This window comes from Rhea pennata, chromosome 17 (genome assembly GCF_028389875.1).
Source record: "Rhea pennata isolate bPtePen1 chromosome 17, bPtePen1.pri, whole genome shotgun sequence".
Lineage (NCBI taxonomy): Eukaryota > Metazoa > Chordata > Aves > Rheiformes > Rheidae > Rhea > Rhea pennata.
The window spans coordinates 11,392,196-11,407,717 of record NC_084679.1 but is presented as its reverse complement, the minus strand read 5'-3'; the positions used below and the strand labels follow the sequence as shown (position 1 = coordinate 11,407,717).

Genomic DNA, 15,522 nt, shown 5'->3' with positions numbered 1-15,522 from the left:
CACTGCCCGGGTGCTGCGGGAGGACTCTTGGGCTACGCTTCTGCAGCCACGGGGCTGCGGGCTGCATTTGTGAACAACCCAGAAACTCGGACTCTGCAGGGCTTCACGATCAGCTCCAAGAGAACTGTTTATTGTGTTTACATACAGCACGGGCGATGTGGAAAACACTCAAAATATTGCATCACTGGTTTGGTTTCTGGACAACATTGGAAATGGCGATGCAGCTGCTCCCATCATGTCTGTATCATGAGGTGTGCAACAGGCCAAGGAGGAGCTGGTCCAAAGCTCCGTGCTTTAGTTTGGGAAGTGCCCACCACTGGCACGTTTGTTGCTTGCTCCTCTAGATCCACAGTTCTGCACTTGGCTGTCAGCTCGTCCTCGATTTCACTTGGAGCTTGTCATTTTAGTACAAAAGCACAGTTTTTGAAACCAACCCCGTTAAGCACAAGACCGTTCCCTCCCCTCTCCTCCCCACTCCTCCCATCCCATCCCCCATGCTCCCACCAACACATACCTCCTTCCCCTCCCTCCCACCCCGGTCACACAGCAAATTTCCTGATACTGCAGTTCCAAGCCGTGTGTCCGCCCCAGCCTATGCAATCCAATGGTCTCTGACCAAGTCCCTTTGTTCGGACGTTAATACAAAACACACAATAGGAAAAAACAAAACAAAAGGAGCCAGACACAAGAGGGAGACACACTGCCGGGCTCTGGCTCCAGCCGCTGAGCCCTTTAACTAAGCTCCGTAACTCTTGGGGTACCTCCTTTCACACTCAAGACTGCAGGTCCCAAAGTTTCCAAGGTGCATAGGAAAAGGAAGAAATGAAGTAATCTACAAGCCTGTTTCTGTTTAGGTTTCTCCCCCATCCCTTTCCCTCAACCCAATGGCTGCTGGAGGATGTTCTTAACTCCGTCAGGTCTTTTCCCATCTTCCAGTGAGACCCTGCCTGGGAACCAGGTTCGCTGTAAGTCACTGGTTCTTCTCTGGAACGTGGGTGATGGGTTTGGCAGTGAGGGGAGGGAGTGGAGCAGTGGGGGGACGACAGGCTTTCGTCTCACAGCAAGTTGGGGGGAGATGTCAGGGAAGGCGAGAGAAAAGCGCCAAAGGAAGCCGGTGAAGCTGGCCCTCTGCTTGGTGTTTGTACTCAAGACTTCTCCTCGGTGCAGCTTCAGCTTGCCAGCACCGACCTGTTGCCCAGTCACCTCTCACAGCCCTGCTGGGGGAAAGCGCGTGGCGGGGAGCTTTCCTTTCCTTCGTCCTCCGGCTGGCTGCCCTCGTTCCCAGCAGAGAGCTCCGAGTCGCAGTCAAGTGCCTCGTAGATGGTGGGCAGCGTGGTCTGCTGGCTGAGGCGCTTGCGCAGGCCCACGAGCAAGGGCTGCGGCATGGAAGAGACATCTACATTGTTGCCGAGGTCCACCCAGGCCAGGCAAGGGAACTTGTTCATGTCCTTCATGGCATCAGTCAGCTCCTTCATAGTCGCCCGGGTCAGCCGGTTGCCGTTGAGGGAAAGGTGAGTGAGCTTGGGTAGTGCCCAGAGGAATGGCAGCAGTAGGCGCACCATGTCGTCGTTCAGCTCAGTGAAGCTCAGGTCCATGGAGGTGAGGTGGTCTCCATTGTTCTGCAGGTAGTAAGCCATGCGGTGGACATCCCGCATGGTCAGGGGGATCCCTGACAAATCCATGGAGTCCTGGCTCACCTTCTTCTGCAGACTGGTCTTCAGGCTAATGATGGAGAAGGGGAGAGAGAGATTGTTACGGGCATGCGCTTGGGGCTGGAGAGAGTTCATGAAGAACGTGAGTGGGGAAGCAAAGGCTAGGTGGAGTTTGTTTTGGGAAAGCAGAAGGTTTGCACCATGCCTTTGGGCAGACTGCGTCCTGGGGCTTTTCTGTATGTTCTCAGCATTTGTACAAAGGTTTTGCAAGAACTGGCTAAACCTGTGAGGCTGAAGCGTCTTCCACTAGCACATTTCAAAGGCTTTGTCTGTGTGGGCATGCACAGACACTCATGCATGAACAGCAGAAATAACCAAGGCAAGCAAACTTTCCAAGTGCCCTGGCTTGCACTATGTGGGTGCTGTTTGTCACCATCCTCTCCAGGCGAATGCCAGGGTCTGTCCTCAAGAGATGTCTGCTGTGGGGCAGAGGACAGCAGCGTTGTAAGGCTGAGAAATGGATATTTTCTCAGGAAAACAATTGTGAAGATAGATAAGCTGTACTCCAAGAGTGGATTTACTGTGTGTCCTATTAAGAACTTTCCCCAGTGCCCCTTAGTAAGCCAGCAACACCTGATCAGCAGATCTCCTGGATCTACTGCAGCTGTGGGGAGGTGAAGAGGGCATAAGGGTGCTAAAGGGGGCCTGGAGACATGGGTTCAGCTGTGGCTCTTGCCTGTGTTTGGAGCTGCCCGCTGGCAGGTGGAGGCAGGAGGTAGGTTGTAGGGGCATGCCATGGGGCTGTTGGATTTGCTGGGGAAGGGGGCCACAAAGCTGCGTGATGGGCTGGGGGGTGTGCTGCTGGACGAGACAGGCTGCGTGTGTGTTGGTGAAAAAATGCGAGAACCTGACTTCTCACAGATGCACGCTGGAGAGGTGTATTCGTATTGGGCAGATTAAGCAGGGAGAAATGAATGCTCAGAGTTAAACCTAGCTGCATGGGGAAAATTTTCCCCCTGTATCTGGCAGCCTGTGCAGAAAAAGGCTGGTATGAGATGAGACAGAGGTCGTCTTTGGTTTGTTTTGGCTTAGATTGGGACTTTGGGATGGAGGGTATAGTGTAAGTGAGGAGAGAAACAAGCCTGTAAGTATTTCAGGCTCTATTTAGCGCAAGCCAAACCTGCGGCTATCAGAAATTCTCTTCGCCAGTGCTGTGGACCCACAGCAGATCCCAGAGGGGAGGCAGAAGGGGGATGCAACCGGCAGGACCCGCAGGTGCCCTTCCTTCCCGGCGCTGGCACAAGCAGCCCCCGTAGGAGGGGGTGAGTGTGGCCCCGGGGCTCCCCTTTCGGGTGACTCGGCTCCGAGCGCGGGTGGCAAGCGAGGACAGGGGTCTGGAGGGGCAGCAGGGACGTGCTCGTCCCTCCGGGCCCGCCAAGCCTCCCCCGCCGGCGGCGGCTCTGCGGAGACTGCAGTCGTAAGTCATAGCTCGTGCTCTGACCGGGCAGGTACCTTCTGCTGCTCTCCCCAGCAACAAGCCAATACCCCAAGGAAGCCTTAATCAAGCAGACAAATTATCTTCCCGTAATTGATTCTCCAGACTGGGCTGCTCCTGGCTGAATGTGCTTAAGCCTTTCTGCCTCCCGGGCTGTGCCAGGGCCCTCCCCCGCTTTGCTGCCTTGGATTTTTTTTTTCTTGCCTTGCCCTGGGCTCTGCAGCCAGGCCCCCGGCTCGCTCGCACCCCCGGGGGGCTGCAAGCCCTGGCAGCTCTGCTCCTCACCCCTGGGCAGCCCCTTCGCTGGCACGGGGCACTGACTGCTCCTTCCCTTCCACTGCTTTAAAGATAAAGATATATATATATATAAAATATATATCTGCTGTTAGATAAGTGGCAGAGGGAGATGTGGGCAGATGCTTTATTCTGAATTATCTGGCATTTGGTATTTTTGGAGCTCTGCTGAGTTCTGCTCCCCTCCAGGGAAAAACCCCGAGCTCAGACGCTCATGCAGCAGCTGAGAAAATGCCAGACTTATTTGCAGGGAAATGGGTCATCTATTATCCCCGACTTTCTGCAAGTAAAATAGGCTTAAAGATCGCTTCAGCTGAAGAAGCATGCCTGTGTGTGTGTGTGACAAAACAGCTACTTAGCGACATGGCTTTCAATGCCCATGGGACTTGTGGGCAGAGACTGTGAAGTGCTAGGTGCTGCATTAACCCAGTGCTCCTGCAGCTGCTGCTGTGTCTGGATTCGTAACGGTGGGGAACAGCACTGAGAAAGGACCTGGGCCCCGGGTGCAGCGAAGCGGGTGGTATTTGTATTCTCTGCAGCAAGCTTAGGGGGGAAGAAGCCCGGCCCCGCTGAGGAGCGAGGGCTCTGCTGGGTACGCCTCCATGCTTCTCTTGCCTGGAAGAAGTTGTTCCTTGCATCGTTCCCAGCTCTCTCCAGCTCAGGGTCTGGCCCTTCTCCCACTGACCTGGGGAACCTGCCTCCGCCCCCCTTCGCTGCCAGGTGTCCCATCCCGAGGTGCCAGCTCTGCCTCTTGGCTGATGTTAGCCCGCACTCTCCAGGCTGTACCACGAACGTGCTGCATGAGATCTGTACGCTTGCCTCTCAGCTTGAATGATCTCATCCATTGCCCATCTTTCTGCCCAAGAATCTTGCTTCTCCAGCCCATCAGCCTTGGACTTCTCTTTCTGATGTTTGACAGGGTAGTGTCAAGTGGTCTGTTGGCCCTTTCCACCACCCCCAGCTGCCCTTCCAGATGGACCCTTCACTTCATGATCAGGAAAGCCTAATCGTGGGTAGTGTTTGGGCCTTTCTGTCCTGTAAGATGAGGAGGGGGTTTCTGCCTTTCCCTACAATTTCTTTACCAACTGATGTTTCTGTAAGCAGCAGCTTCTTCAAAAACCTCCTGTGGGACAGATCCTATGTTTCCATCTACTCTGCTACTCTGTGGCTTTAGCTAACTGACTGCTATTCTCTGACTTGGTTTTCTATCTCTAAAGCAGGAATGATGGTGGCTCTTCACTGTTGCATAAGGGTGACATGAAGCTCTAGTTAATATTCTGGTGCCACATGAAGGCTAGGATCCAATCTGCCAGAGCTGCCATCCTTGGTCCTGAGTGATGTTCTGGGGAGGTGGGGGAGATCTTAAGCCCCTCAGAGCTGTGTCCCTGCAGTTTTCTAGACAACACGCTTTCTTTGCGTCTTTGAAGTGCATCTAATGTTGCAATGTCTGGGCAGTGCATATCAATAACTGAGAAACGGAGCAATGAGCCCAGAAGGGATGCTCTGTTCTCCATCCAGCTTTGGATTAACCAAGTTTCAAAATGCAACTCAGGCAGATAAGCAGTAAAACCACAGCCAGACATGTGAAAAGGAAAGCCCAGGGCTATGGAGTTTGAGAGTTACTTAACTCTGTGCACAAAGCTGCCTTTGCTCTCCCTGAACCTATTACTGGGTGAAAAATCTTCGGGCTTTTTGTTGTTCTTTCCCCTGCACCAGCAACACCCTACTCGTAAAGATCACTGTTTGCTGCCCGCATGTTTTAGCGATCTAGATCTGCTCCCCTGCACTCAAGAAAGGAGGCACCAAAGCAGCCAGCTCTGGAGACAATGTAACTGGAAGATGCACAGGGTTTTCCAGCACAGCTCTGCCAAGACAGCTCAGTTGTAACCTGCAGCTTCTTGATTACATTACTAGGCTGTGATTCAGCTCTCCAAACAAAGGCTGCCTTCACCCACATCCCCTTTTCCTGCTGCACTCTGAAGTGCAATCAAGTGTGGCTTTGCTCTGGAAAAACAAAATACTTTTTGGTCAAGCCCTGTTCTGCAGGCAGATGGTGGCACTTGCACGAGAACACACAGTTCTTCAGCACTGCTGAACCGAGGAAGCCTCAGGACCTCGGAGAACAGCACTTAATAACGTTCCCCAAATCCTGCATTTGCCAGAACGCCACCAAAGTGGCATCGGCAACCTGAAGAGCCAAGGTTTGCAAGGAGAAGCATTTCTTAAATCATTACTCCTTACACTACAAACATCAATTTAACAAGGAGACACTGGAGCGTGTCCATGCTGGGACACGCTGGGATGTATTATGCTCATTTAGGGTGAGTGATGTGCAGAGGCCGTAAAACACACTGCTACGGCAGAAAGCCCATTAGGATATAAGGGACAGCTGAACTGGACTGTCCTTTAGCTGTGCAGTAAAGCTGTGCTTGTCCCTGGTGAGGAAATTCTTATCCCTCAGCTTTTGAGCTTTTATTTTAACCCCCCCCCCCCCCAGTAAATCCCCAAAGAGTCCGGCTTTCCCGGTCACGTAGGTAGGCTCAGCTGCACGGTGGTGCCGGCTGGACGCTGCAGGCCTGCGAGGGGCTTTAGCGGGAGAGGAGAGCCGAAGCCCTCGCCTCCAGGGCAGCAAACGGGGCCGGGTGTCGCCTGGGCCGCTGGAGCGGGTCTCCTTGGCGGCCGCGCGGCGGGGATACCGCCAACCCTCGGCCGCGCGGGGCGGCCGGCCGGGACGCGGCGGAGGGAACGCCTCTGCCTCCCCGCGGCACCGGCGACTGCTTAATCCGGAGGGAGAGCAGACAGCCTGGCTAGGTACCTCGTGCCTGCCGCTGCCTTGGGTCCCCTGTGCTGCAATAATCTTTCTCCTTCTGTATTTCTCTGCCTCCGGCCTGGGGCACTCGGCTGGTTAAAGCAGGGGTCTGCTGGCCGCTTGCAGCGGCCCGATCCCTCCCCGGACTCGGGGCTGCGCCCCGTGCTGCTGTCGCTTCTGCTGGCGGCTCTCTCGAGGACCGGCTCTGCAGAGGAGGCACCCAACGGCGAGCCGCTGCGCCCTGCCCCGTGACGGCACGCGGCGCCTCCGCGGCAGCTCCAACCCGCCTCGGGTATACTGGCGCTCGCGGTGGCAGCAGAAGCGAGCGGGAGCTCTGGCTTTACTGGGGAGCAGGTCTGGGTTAAGGAGGCCCAGAGGACCTACTTGTGCATATCAGGAAGTTCTTATGCGCCTTAGGCGATGGAGATGCTTTGCTAAATTTGGTCTAACTGAACATTTGGTTTCGGCTCTATGGTATGAATAACGTAGGACTGTTCCTGCTTGGTGGAAAGTCTGATTTATCCTCGAGAGTTATCTAATTCCAGCTGTCCTGGCACTGCTGGGTATCTGAATGTGAGGGCTCTAAGAAACACCTTTCCTAGTAGTTTCTTTTTTTAAAAAAAGAAACTATTTTGTTGGTTCCTGGGTGGCTCAGGCTGGACTTACTGGGCATTTTAGGGCCCCCCTGAGAGGGGATGGGGCTGTGGCTGAACCACTGGTTTGCCACTCGGAGGTCTGTGTGGGGGGAAACACCTCCTGCCTGAACTGGTGGTAACGCTGCAGCTCCCTTCTCTTCCCGTCTCCACTGCGTTTGGGCTGTTACGGAGATGTGCTAATTAAGAGCTGGCAGATGCTCCGGTTCTCCCGTGGTCGGGCTTGCTAATTATCTTGTGGACCCTGCTGACGTGCTGCCAGGAAGTGGAAATGGCACTTAGAAGAGAACACGGGGGTCCTGCCTCAGCCCCAGCAAAGCCAGAAACCAAAGCCCAAGGGCACAGGTTCAGAGTTGCAGCAAAATGCTCCCGGTAGCAGGAAGTGAAGATTTCAGATGAGGTAAAACCATCCTGGCTGGGCAAAACTCGGCCCAGCTGCCCCCAAGCGAAGCTGCTCTTTCTTGCCCTCCTGATACTGGCAATGTCCTTTCTCTTGCGGTGGCCTCGGGTGCCAAATCTGCAGGTGCCTTTTGCTGCAAACCAGCTCCTCTCCAGTTTTAAGAGGAAGCACTGCTGTTTAATATTTAATCAAAATTTTTTTGTCTTATATAACACCTTGCAGCAGGGCTGCCGCTCCAGCCCTACATCTTCATGCTTGGAAGAGCAGGACCGTGCTGGGATTCAGCGCGGGGGAGCTTGGGGAAGGAACGGGGATGGCCACCCTTGCCGGCCCCTGCCTCCGGTGCTGCTCTTGCCCTAAAGCCTCTTTGGGCTTCAAAAGCTTTGGGGTGGGGATGGAGAGAAGGGCAGAGCTGCGCTGTAGGATCCCGCAGGGAATGCGCCACGTGGCTGAGCGGGTCTGGAAAAGCACTCGGTCAGCACTGGTCCCTCGGTCGAACCCGCTGGTTCGGGTACGAGGTGGCCTCGAAACCACAGTGTCGCCAGAGCGTGGGGCTTTCACCCCTTAAGCCACCCCGGGGACCTGCCTCCGAGCGGGAGCAGGAGCTGCCGGCGCTTGCGTCAAAGCCTGGGAGCTGCAGCCGCCTCTCCGGGGTCCCCCGCGGCCGGGGAGGCCCCCGGGCAGGCAGGGGGGCGCGGGGCAGGTCCCCGCGCGGGCCGGCCGCTTACCACGCCTGGGGCTTCCTGCGGGGCAGCCCGTGCCGGTGCCGCTTGGAGTGCGGCGTGAGGTGGTAGATGAGCTGCCGGCAGATCCGGTCCGAGGACTTCCAGGGGTCGTATTCCTGAAAGCAAAGGGATGGCTTAGCCGGCAAATTCGCCATCCCCGCCGCTCCCGCCACGAGACCGAGCCCCGGCGGGCAGAGGCAGCGGGAGAAACGGGCTCGAGCGCCGTGCCTCAGCCTCTCCCACGTTTGGTGTTTTTAGGGGTGCAGATTTTTGTTGGTATTTTGAGGGGTGAAATCCCTTCCGTGACTCAAAGGGCATTTTCTCCAAAAACATCCTTTTCTGCGAGCACTGATAATGGGGGAATGAGGAAGGCAGGGAGGGCTTCAGTAGAGGCACCACCAAGAGGACCACTTTGGGACACCTCCAAAGCGGAGGGGGGAAAAGCATTCAACCCTTCATTTCCAGCAGCAGCCCCTGACTGCCAGAGCCCCCAGATATCTTCATTTTTCCATGAAAACCTGAAATAATGTGAAAGGGAAAGTATTTTCCTGTGATTTTCCCCCTCCCCCCTTTCCTGCGAGGTACCGCCTCAGGGTGGGGGTGCAGGGGTGGCGGAAGGCAGGGATGCTGCCTCCGGTGTTTGCAGTCGCTGCCTGTGCTCGGTTGGCTGATGGAGAGGGAAAGCCGGGAGCGAGTCCTCCTCCCGCCCACCCTAACTTCTCACGTCTTTGGGCTGCCGCTCTGGTGGTTAAGCAGTACCTCTGTTGCAACCACCCCTCTCCCCCTTTCTAGATGCTTATAACCTTCGGACAAAAATTACCTTTGGGAAAAAAAAAGTTTCAGGCTCTATTGCAGCCCAAAGATAATGATTAAACTTTAGTTAAATGTAGTTTGGCTGTTGAGACCTGATGGTTAGTTGTTTGTTACCAGAGACTCGGGGGGCAGCAAGGCAAATTTAGAAACTGCTCACTTGCACCCTCTTCGAAGAAAGAAATCCTCTCTGTCACCCTCCTCCCACAGCAAACATGAACCTTGCCAAGACTGTTGGGCAAACAGAAGTCATGGCCACATTGCCACCACGAACACTTGGATTGGCAAGGGTAACACAAGCAGGTGCCAGTATTGATACTGGATTGTGGTGTGCAGGATGTCGCACGGATGCAGGGATGTAGCATGGGATGGGAGAAGTGAGTGCAGGGAACGGCTTGGTACAGACGGACTAGCTGCTTTGCTCTTCTGGAGCACACCGGTGAATGTGCCCCACCACCTGATTCCCCCCTCACCATGTATTTTTGTCTGGCATGCACTTTGTGGGCAAGTTTACTATTGACATGAACAGTAAATTCCTCATTTCTGTGCATACATAACCCTCCACATCTTTCTGGTGTAGTTCAAAGCGATTTTTACAGAAACATGCCCAACAACATATATGCTGCTACACCAAGGGCATGTGCTAGTTGGCTCTGGAGGATGAGGGAGCCCACCACCAATGCCACCCCCACAACAGAGCTCACTGTGCATCAGTGCTATGTCACAGCGGGTCCATGGAGCTGAAGGGAGGGTTCACCTTTTTGGGACACTGCAGATCTCTCGCTAGGCTCATCAGCAAGTCATGGGAGATGGGATCCACCAAGTTAAGGAAGGTTGTATTTTTGTAGAGCACTTCATTGAGGAATGTTCCTTCCAGTCCCAGATCCTACAAGAAAAACACAGGTGGCCAGATATACAGGCTTCCTTAGAGCTACAGCCAGGGGGTATTTCAAAACCAGACAGTAAAAACCCAAGAAAGGTGAAGCAGCTGTTTCTGTCCCAGCATTACAGTGATGGAGGATGTGGACAGCTGGAGAGCTGAATGAAGTGGACAGTGTTAAGCTGACCCAGGTAGCGTGGAGACTGACCACCTTGTCTCCAGTCAGCGTGGGAAGGTGAGAGCAACAATGTATCAGGCCAGCTGAAGCTCAGAGAGAATTAGCTCCAGAGAAATTCGCAGCTTTGCTGGCCTCCCTGTGCAAATCTGATAAAGGAGCTGGGCAGGAGAACCAGCTCTCAATCCTCCATCTCAATGCTACTCCAGTCTCAGCTTTCCTGGAAGAATCAAAGCCTTCTACAGGTACTCAGAGACCTCGCTGCTGTCTTCCTCGGTGGCTAGCTGACCAAAAGCCTGGCCCATCACTTTGAGTCTAGTTGAGCTTTGAAGTTCTCAGGAACTGCTAAGCATGGGCAATATTGTCTTTTAATATGTCTGTAAATAGATAGCTCTAAAGTGGAACTGGGCAGTCGGTCACAGGGAGTCCTCCTCCCCTCTCCTTCCACAGCGCGAGCTGGGGGAAGGTCTGTGGTCCGTGCAACCTCACTGCATGGACCAGGGTACAGGGTATGCTAGGAGAGCCCTCAGCATCCTTGGGAGCAAAAAGCATCCCCAGGGGCTGGATGGGTGATGATGCCAAGAACTAAGCTATTTTTGCTAAAAGAAAAGCCGAAATCTGATGTAAGACATGCAGTCGTTGCAATGAGGAGGTACCACAGAACTGTGGAGAAAAAAAAAATGAGCAGAAAAATGGGATCCTGGCAGAGAAATTACAGGCACTCACATGAAAATACCCTGAGGGCAGAAATATGGAACAAAAGAGCTCCCTAACAGGAGCGGTGCTGGGTTTGATTCCCTTGACAAAGGAGGGTTCAGTTGAGGGAGAAAACAAGTCTTCAGCCCATTCTGTATGCTGCTGCCAGGAGAAATGAATAAGCAAATGGGTGCCCCATATGTTCGCGCTGCTCCGCTGGATGTGCGCTTCAGGCACCACCCAGAGAAAGATGCACTGAGAGCTCTTAAAAAATAAAAATAAAAAAAGGAGCTGGCACGCATGCATGCACGTCAGCAGCAGGGATGGAGCCGGAGCTGGCAGAGGTGCAGGATCTTAGCCCTAAGCAGCAACCAAAGCCATTGCCGTACCCCTCTCCCCTGCCATGGCTATGCTCAGATCAAGCTGAGAGCACAACACCAAGGAGTCCCTGGCCGCACATCTGATGCGGAAAGGAAGACTAAATGAAACGCCCCTTTGCTGTTTGAACGCGGCCGATACCCACAAGCAAGCAGGAGACCTCAGCGGTGGGTCCGTCCTGAAGGACGGGCTGCCCCGGCCACGGCTGGTGCCTGCCTTAGCCGAAAGGCTTCGGGGAGACGGAGCCTCCTGCGCCGAGCGTAACGTGCACGGATGAAGAAAGCTGCCGAGAGGACGGTGTGGCTGGGCGGGCGGCAGCGGATGTCGGAGCAGCAACGGAACGCTGCCAGCTGGAGCTATACCGCTAAGATGAACCTGCATTCCCATTGCAAATCCTGCCCGCGAGGGCTTTACAAGCACTGCAGCTGTAAATATTAATTTCATGTTGGTAGTCCACAAATTGTCGGCCCAGAGGCACGTTCTTGTTTGTCTCCCTTTGTCTCGCTCTTATTCCCACTCTCCTTTGTCTCTTCTCGGAAAACGTGCTGTCCCCAGGGCGGCTGCAGCTAGCGGGGGCAGAGCCCCGCGGGGCCGGCCGGTTCACCCGCCGTCGCGCCGTTATCTTAAAGAGGACACGGGGCGAGCGCCTCCGCAGCGGGAGAGCGCGGTGTGCCGGGCCCCTTGCCGGTGCGAGCCTGACGTCCTTCCCGAAGCGCGCGGCTGCCGCACCGCTCCCCACCCGCGGCTCGCCCGCCTTGCCCGCTCGCGTCAAGCGGGCGGCGGGCGGCTCCCTGAAACGCTGGGAGCTGGCACCCTGTTTAGTGGATCTCACTAAACCTGCTTCTGGCCGGTTTGTTACTTAATTACATCCTGCCGATGTCGTAGAAGCAGCGCCCGGCCTCGTGGGTCGGAGTCCGCCGGCGGACGCAACTGCAGCCCGCGGGTCTGGAGGACGAGGGCTGTTCCCGCTCGGGAGCCGGGCGCCTCGCAGCACGAGGCGCCTCTGCTCCCCAAGAGCCGCGCTCGCCCGGGAGGCTGCAATTCTGGTCCCGCGCGCGCCCCGCTCTCTCGGGGGTGGTTGCACCCCGGCTCGGGGACAAGGCGCGGTGTGAAACGGTCCTCGCCGTCCCTGGAGTTACCAAGGCGTCCGTCGTGCTACGGGCAGCCAGCAGACCCCGCCTGGGACGTGTAAGCCCGACTTCCCGGGTGAGGCAGCCCGTGCGACGGGGGCACCGAGCGAGCTGGGGACGGGGCGTGCTGCGAACGGCCGTCGGGCAAGCAGGAGGGCACCGTAACGCTGCCCCGCTCCCCGAGCCAGGCTGGCCCAGAAGCTGCGGGCAGCCGTTGAACCACGTCTGTGCTCAGCGCAGGCGTGGGGAAGCCGAGCGCTCGGCTGATCCTGAAAGGAGCTGGCAGGCTGCAGGGAAAGGAGGGCTTAGGAGTGACCCCCACTCCAGATGGCCCCGTGACTCAGCATCCAAACCCCAGCAGCTCACGCATGGACCTTATGGAGACCTCGAGGTCTAAGAGGGATTTCAGCGCTTCAGTCTCAAGAAGAGATGCTGAGCACTATAGAAAATGACATTTTGTAGTTCTGGCCTCTGGCAAATCCTAGAAAAGTCTGTTCTTGTCACATCACTACAGTCGTGGAGAGAGAGGATGCCTCTCCTGCCTCACTAGCTTCTCGTAATAGTGGCTTGCTAAAACTGTCTTTGAAATCCTATTCCGCCTGGGTCTGCTGTACCACTCCACAGGTACCAGTGTCTCCCGAGGGATCACCTATTTATCAGCGTGCCAGGAGGGGTGTTTGCGGTGCTGGGAATGCTCCTCAGTGAACTTTATGGCAGCAGACAAGAAAAGTAGAGAGAAGTGGACCATTATCTAATGAGAGCAACACGATAAGCTACGATGGCTTGCAGTTGATGTCCTAAGTCAGAGGGAGGATCTGTCGCCTGTGCTATTGATCGCAAAGTTGCCTGCAGTCGGGGAGAGCTGAGTTTGCCTGGGAAGGGATGGCAGCACTGGGAGATGGAGGAGATGGCTCTGTTCCAGCAGCAGGGCTCTGTCCTCAGCATCAGTTTGGCACCACAGTGTCTGCACACGGGCTTTTCCGCTCCTGAATGGCGGCAGACAGACGAGCTCCCACTGATACACTGACCCCTTTTCCTCTCCCCTGGGGCTAGGCTGTCCCCGAGGGGCTCCCCAGAACCGTTCTGCATGCTCCCAAGGACCCGCCTTGGCCAGCCTGCCTGGGTGGGGGCGAGGGGACGGTGGTGAATTTTCGCGGGGGAGGGGGGGCTCAGGATTGCTGCCCCCGGTGGGGTTGCACGCTGGGGCCGGGCTGGGCGCCCCTCACCCGCGGCAGGGCAGCGGGCCGGGCCGGGCCGGGCGTCGCCTCCCGCAGCCACCCGCGGCTCCCGCACGGCGGGGCGAGCCCCCCCCTGCCCGGACCCCGGCCGGCCGGCGCTCACCTTCCTGAGCAGGCGGAGGATGTGCACGGCGTGCTCCCGCTTGTGCTCGCGGAGCGTGGCCTGGATCTCCCGCAGCCACCCGACCCGCCTCACGTAGGGCGCCGGCGAGCTCTTCCTCAGCACCCCGGGCAGCTTCTGCGGGTGCAGCAGCAGCGACGAGAGCTGGAAATCGCCGCGGCCGCCCTGCAGCCGGGCGCAGGGCTCCTCGGCGGCGCCCTCCTCCTCCAGGCTGCTCTGCCGGCTCAGCCGCGAGCCCATGGCCGCGCTCCGGCCGCGCCGCTCCGCGCCGGCCCCGCGCCGCTCCGCGCCGCTCCGCGCCGGCTCCGCCCCGGCCCCGCGGGCTCCCGCGCCGGCGGCGCCCGGCCCCGCTGCGGGCTCCTGTCGGCCGGCAGCTCCCGCTGCCTCCTCTCCCGCAGGCGCCTCCTCCTCCTCCTCCTCCTCCTCCTCCCCCCCCCCCCGCCGGGGGGGTCCGCGGCGGGATCCCGGCCCCGGAGCGGGCGGAGGAAGGGGCGCGCGGGAGCGGCTGCGGGAGCTTTTCCGCCCGGGCAAACTCCCCGAGCGCCGCCAAGGGTTGTCAGGATCGAGGGTGGCTCGGAGCACACCGCCCGGCCCGGCCCGGCCCGGCCCGGCCCGGCCCGGCCCGGCCCGGCCCGGGCGGCTTCTGCGGGCTGCGTTCGCCGCGGGTCCGCTGCCGGAGCCGGAGAGGGTGTTTGCGCGAGTGCCGGCAGCGGCAGCGTTTTGCTCGCGCCCAGCCACCTGCAGCTGATAGTAGGATTCTGGCACCGTTCCTTACCTGCTGCGGGTAGAAACGTTTTCCTCAAACGCATCCCTCCCTGCCCCCGGAGTGCACAGCAAGTTTAGCACGTGCTTTCCCTCAGACAAAATCACTGCGATCCAAGAGGATGGTAAAACCCCAAATCTGGACGCCCTTCTCCAGCCACTGAGATTTTACAGGCAGCCGAGTCGTGTTCCCAGTATAACCACTTCCACTTTCCGGAGCCGCTAGCATCGCCCCAGGGGCTCTCCCCCGTTCAGCAGTTAATTTTCCCGCTCGGTGTCCCCCAGAGCCCTGAACATGGAAGGACACATGGGTGGCCCGCGTCACGGCAGCCTCCTCCATGTGCTCTGCTGAAGAACTTCGCTTGGCTTGGACGGGTGGGGACACAGCGGGGCCGGGCTCGGCAACAGCCTGGCCAAAGCACTGGCTTTGCCACGGTGTTTATGCAGGTCTCTGACTATGGTGGGCCACATCCTGAGGGTCCTTCTGGAGTTATACTCAGCCTTTAATGAGACCAAAGCCCTGGCTGTCCATCTCCCTGCTCCTCCCCTCCCTGCTCTAGCTGAGCACCTGCGAGAGAGCAGTTAACATTGACAGATCCCGAGATAGTGCTGAGCTCAACTCAGGCAAATCCCACTGGGAGGGAGCAAATGCTGAGGAACGACCTCAGGAGCTTGGCGGCGAGCTCGGAGAGAGGCCGGGTCAAGAGCAAATCCCTGCGGCGTGCTGGGTGCAGCGTTACGGGCCGTGGCGGTGGGTGGAGGGGTCGTGGCGAGGCGGCTGGTGGCCTTTCCCCGTCACCCGCAGCTGGACAGGCGGCTCCGCTCCGGCGGTGCCGCCCGCTCCGGTCGCAAGCGTTGCTGAAAGGCGCCGCAGCAGCGGGATGGGAACGAAGGGCCGGTTTGCCGGCGGGCTGGCCCTGCGGGGCCGCGCCGCCTCACGCCGTATTGCAGCGAGGCGGCAGGAGGACGCGTCCTCTCCGGTTTGGAGTCGCGCTGGGACGGGGCCGGTGCCGCTACCAGGACACGTGGCAGCGAGCGGGTGTATTTCTATACCCGAGATGGTCGACAGGGTTTGCTGCATTCAGGGGGGGGGGGAGCAAGAGGTGCTTGGAGGAGAGTGAACCCCCCCCCAAGACTGTGTCCTCTGCCCAGCCCGAGGAGATGGAGAGCCACCAGGTGAGGCTGCAAGACGGGGGGATCCCGGGCCGCCGGAGCGGCCCCGTCCTCCTGCCGCGGCGGCGCGGACAGGGATAGGGACGGGTCGCGCGCGCCTGCTGCGCGGGCCGGGCTGAGGACTGCAGAGC

The 15,522-nt window shown here is 57.8% G+C and overlaps 1 protein-coding gene across 1 annotated transcript; it reads right to left on the bottom strand.

Moving 5' to 3' along the window:
• Window positions 1-640: 640 nt before the first annotated feature.
• Window positions 641-13,696, bottom strand: LRRC75B (leucine rich repeat containing 75B). Its single transcript, XM_062590246.1, has 4 exons — window positions 13,439-13,696; window positions 9,596-9,724; window positions 8,032-8,144; window positions 641-1,722 (listed from the first exon to the last, which is right to left on the bottom strand). The coding sequence occupies exons 1-4, from the start codon at window positions 13,694-13,696 to the stop codon at window positions 1,200-1,202; spliced, it is 1,023 nt and encodes a 340-aa protein (XP_062446230.1). The 3' UTR covers window positions 641-1,199.
• Window positions 13,697-15,522: the final 1,826 nt, after the last annotated feature.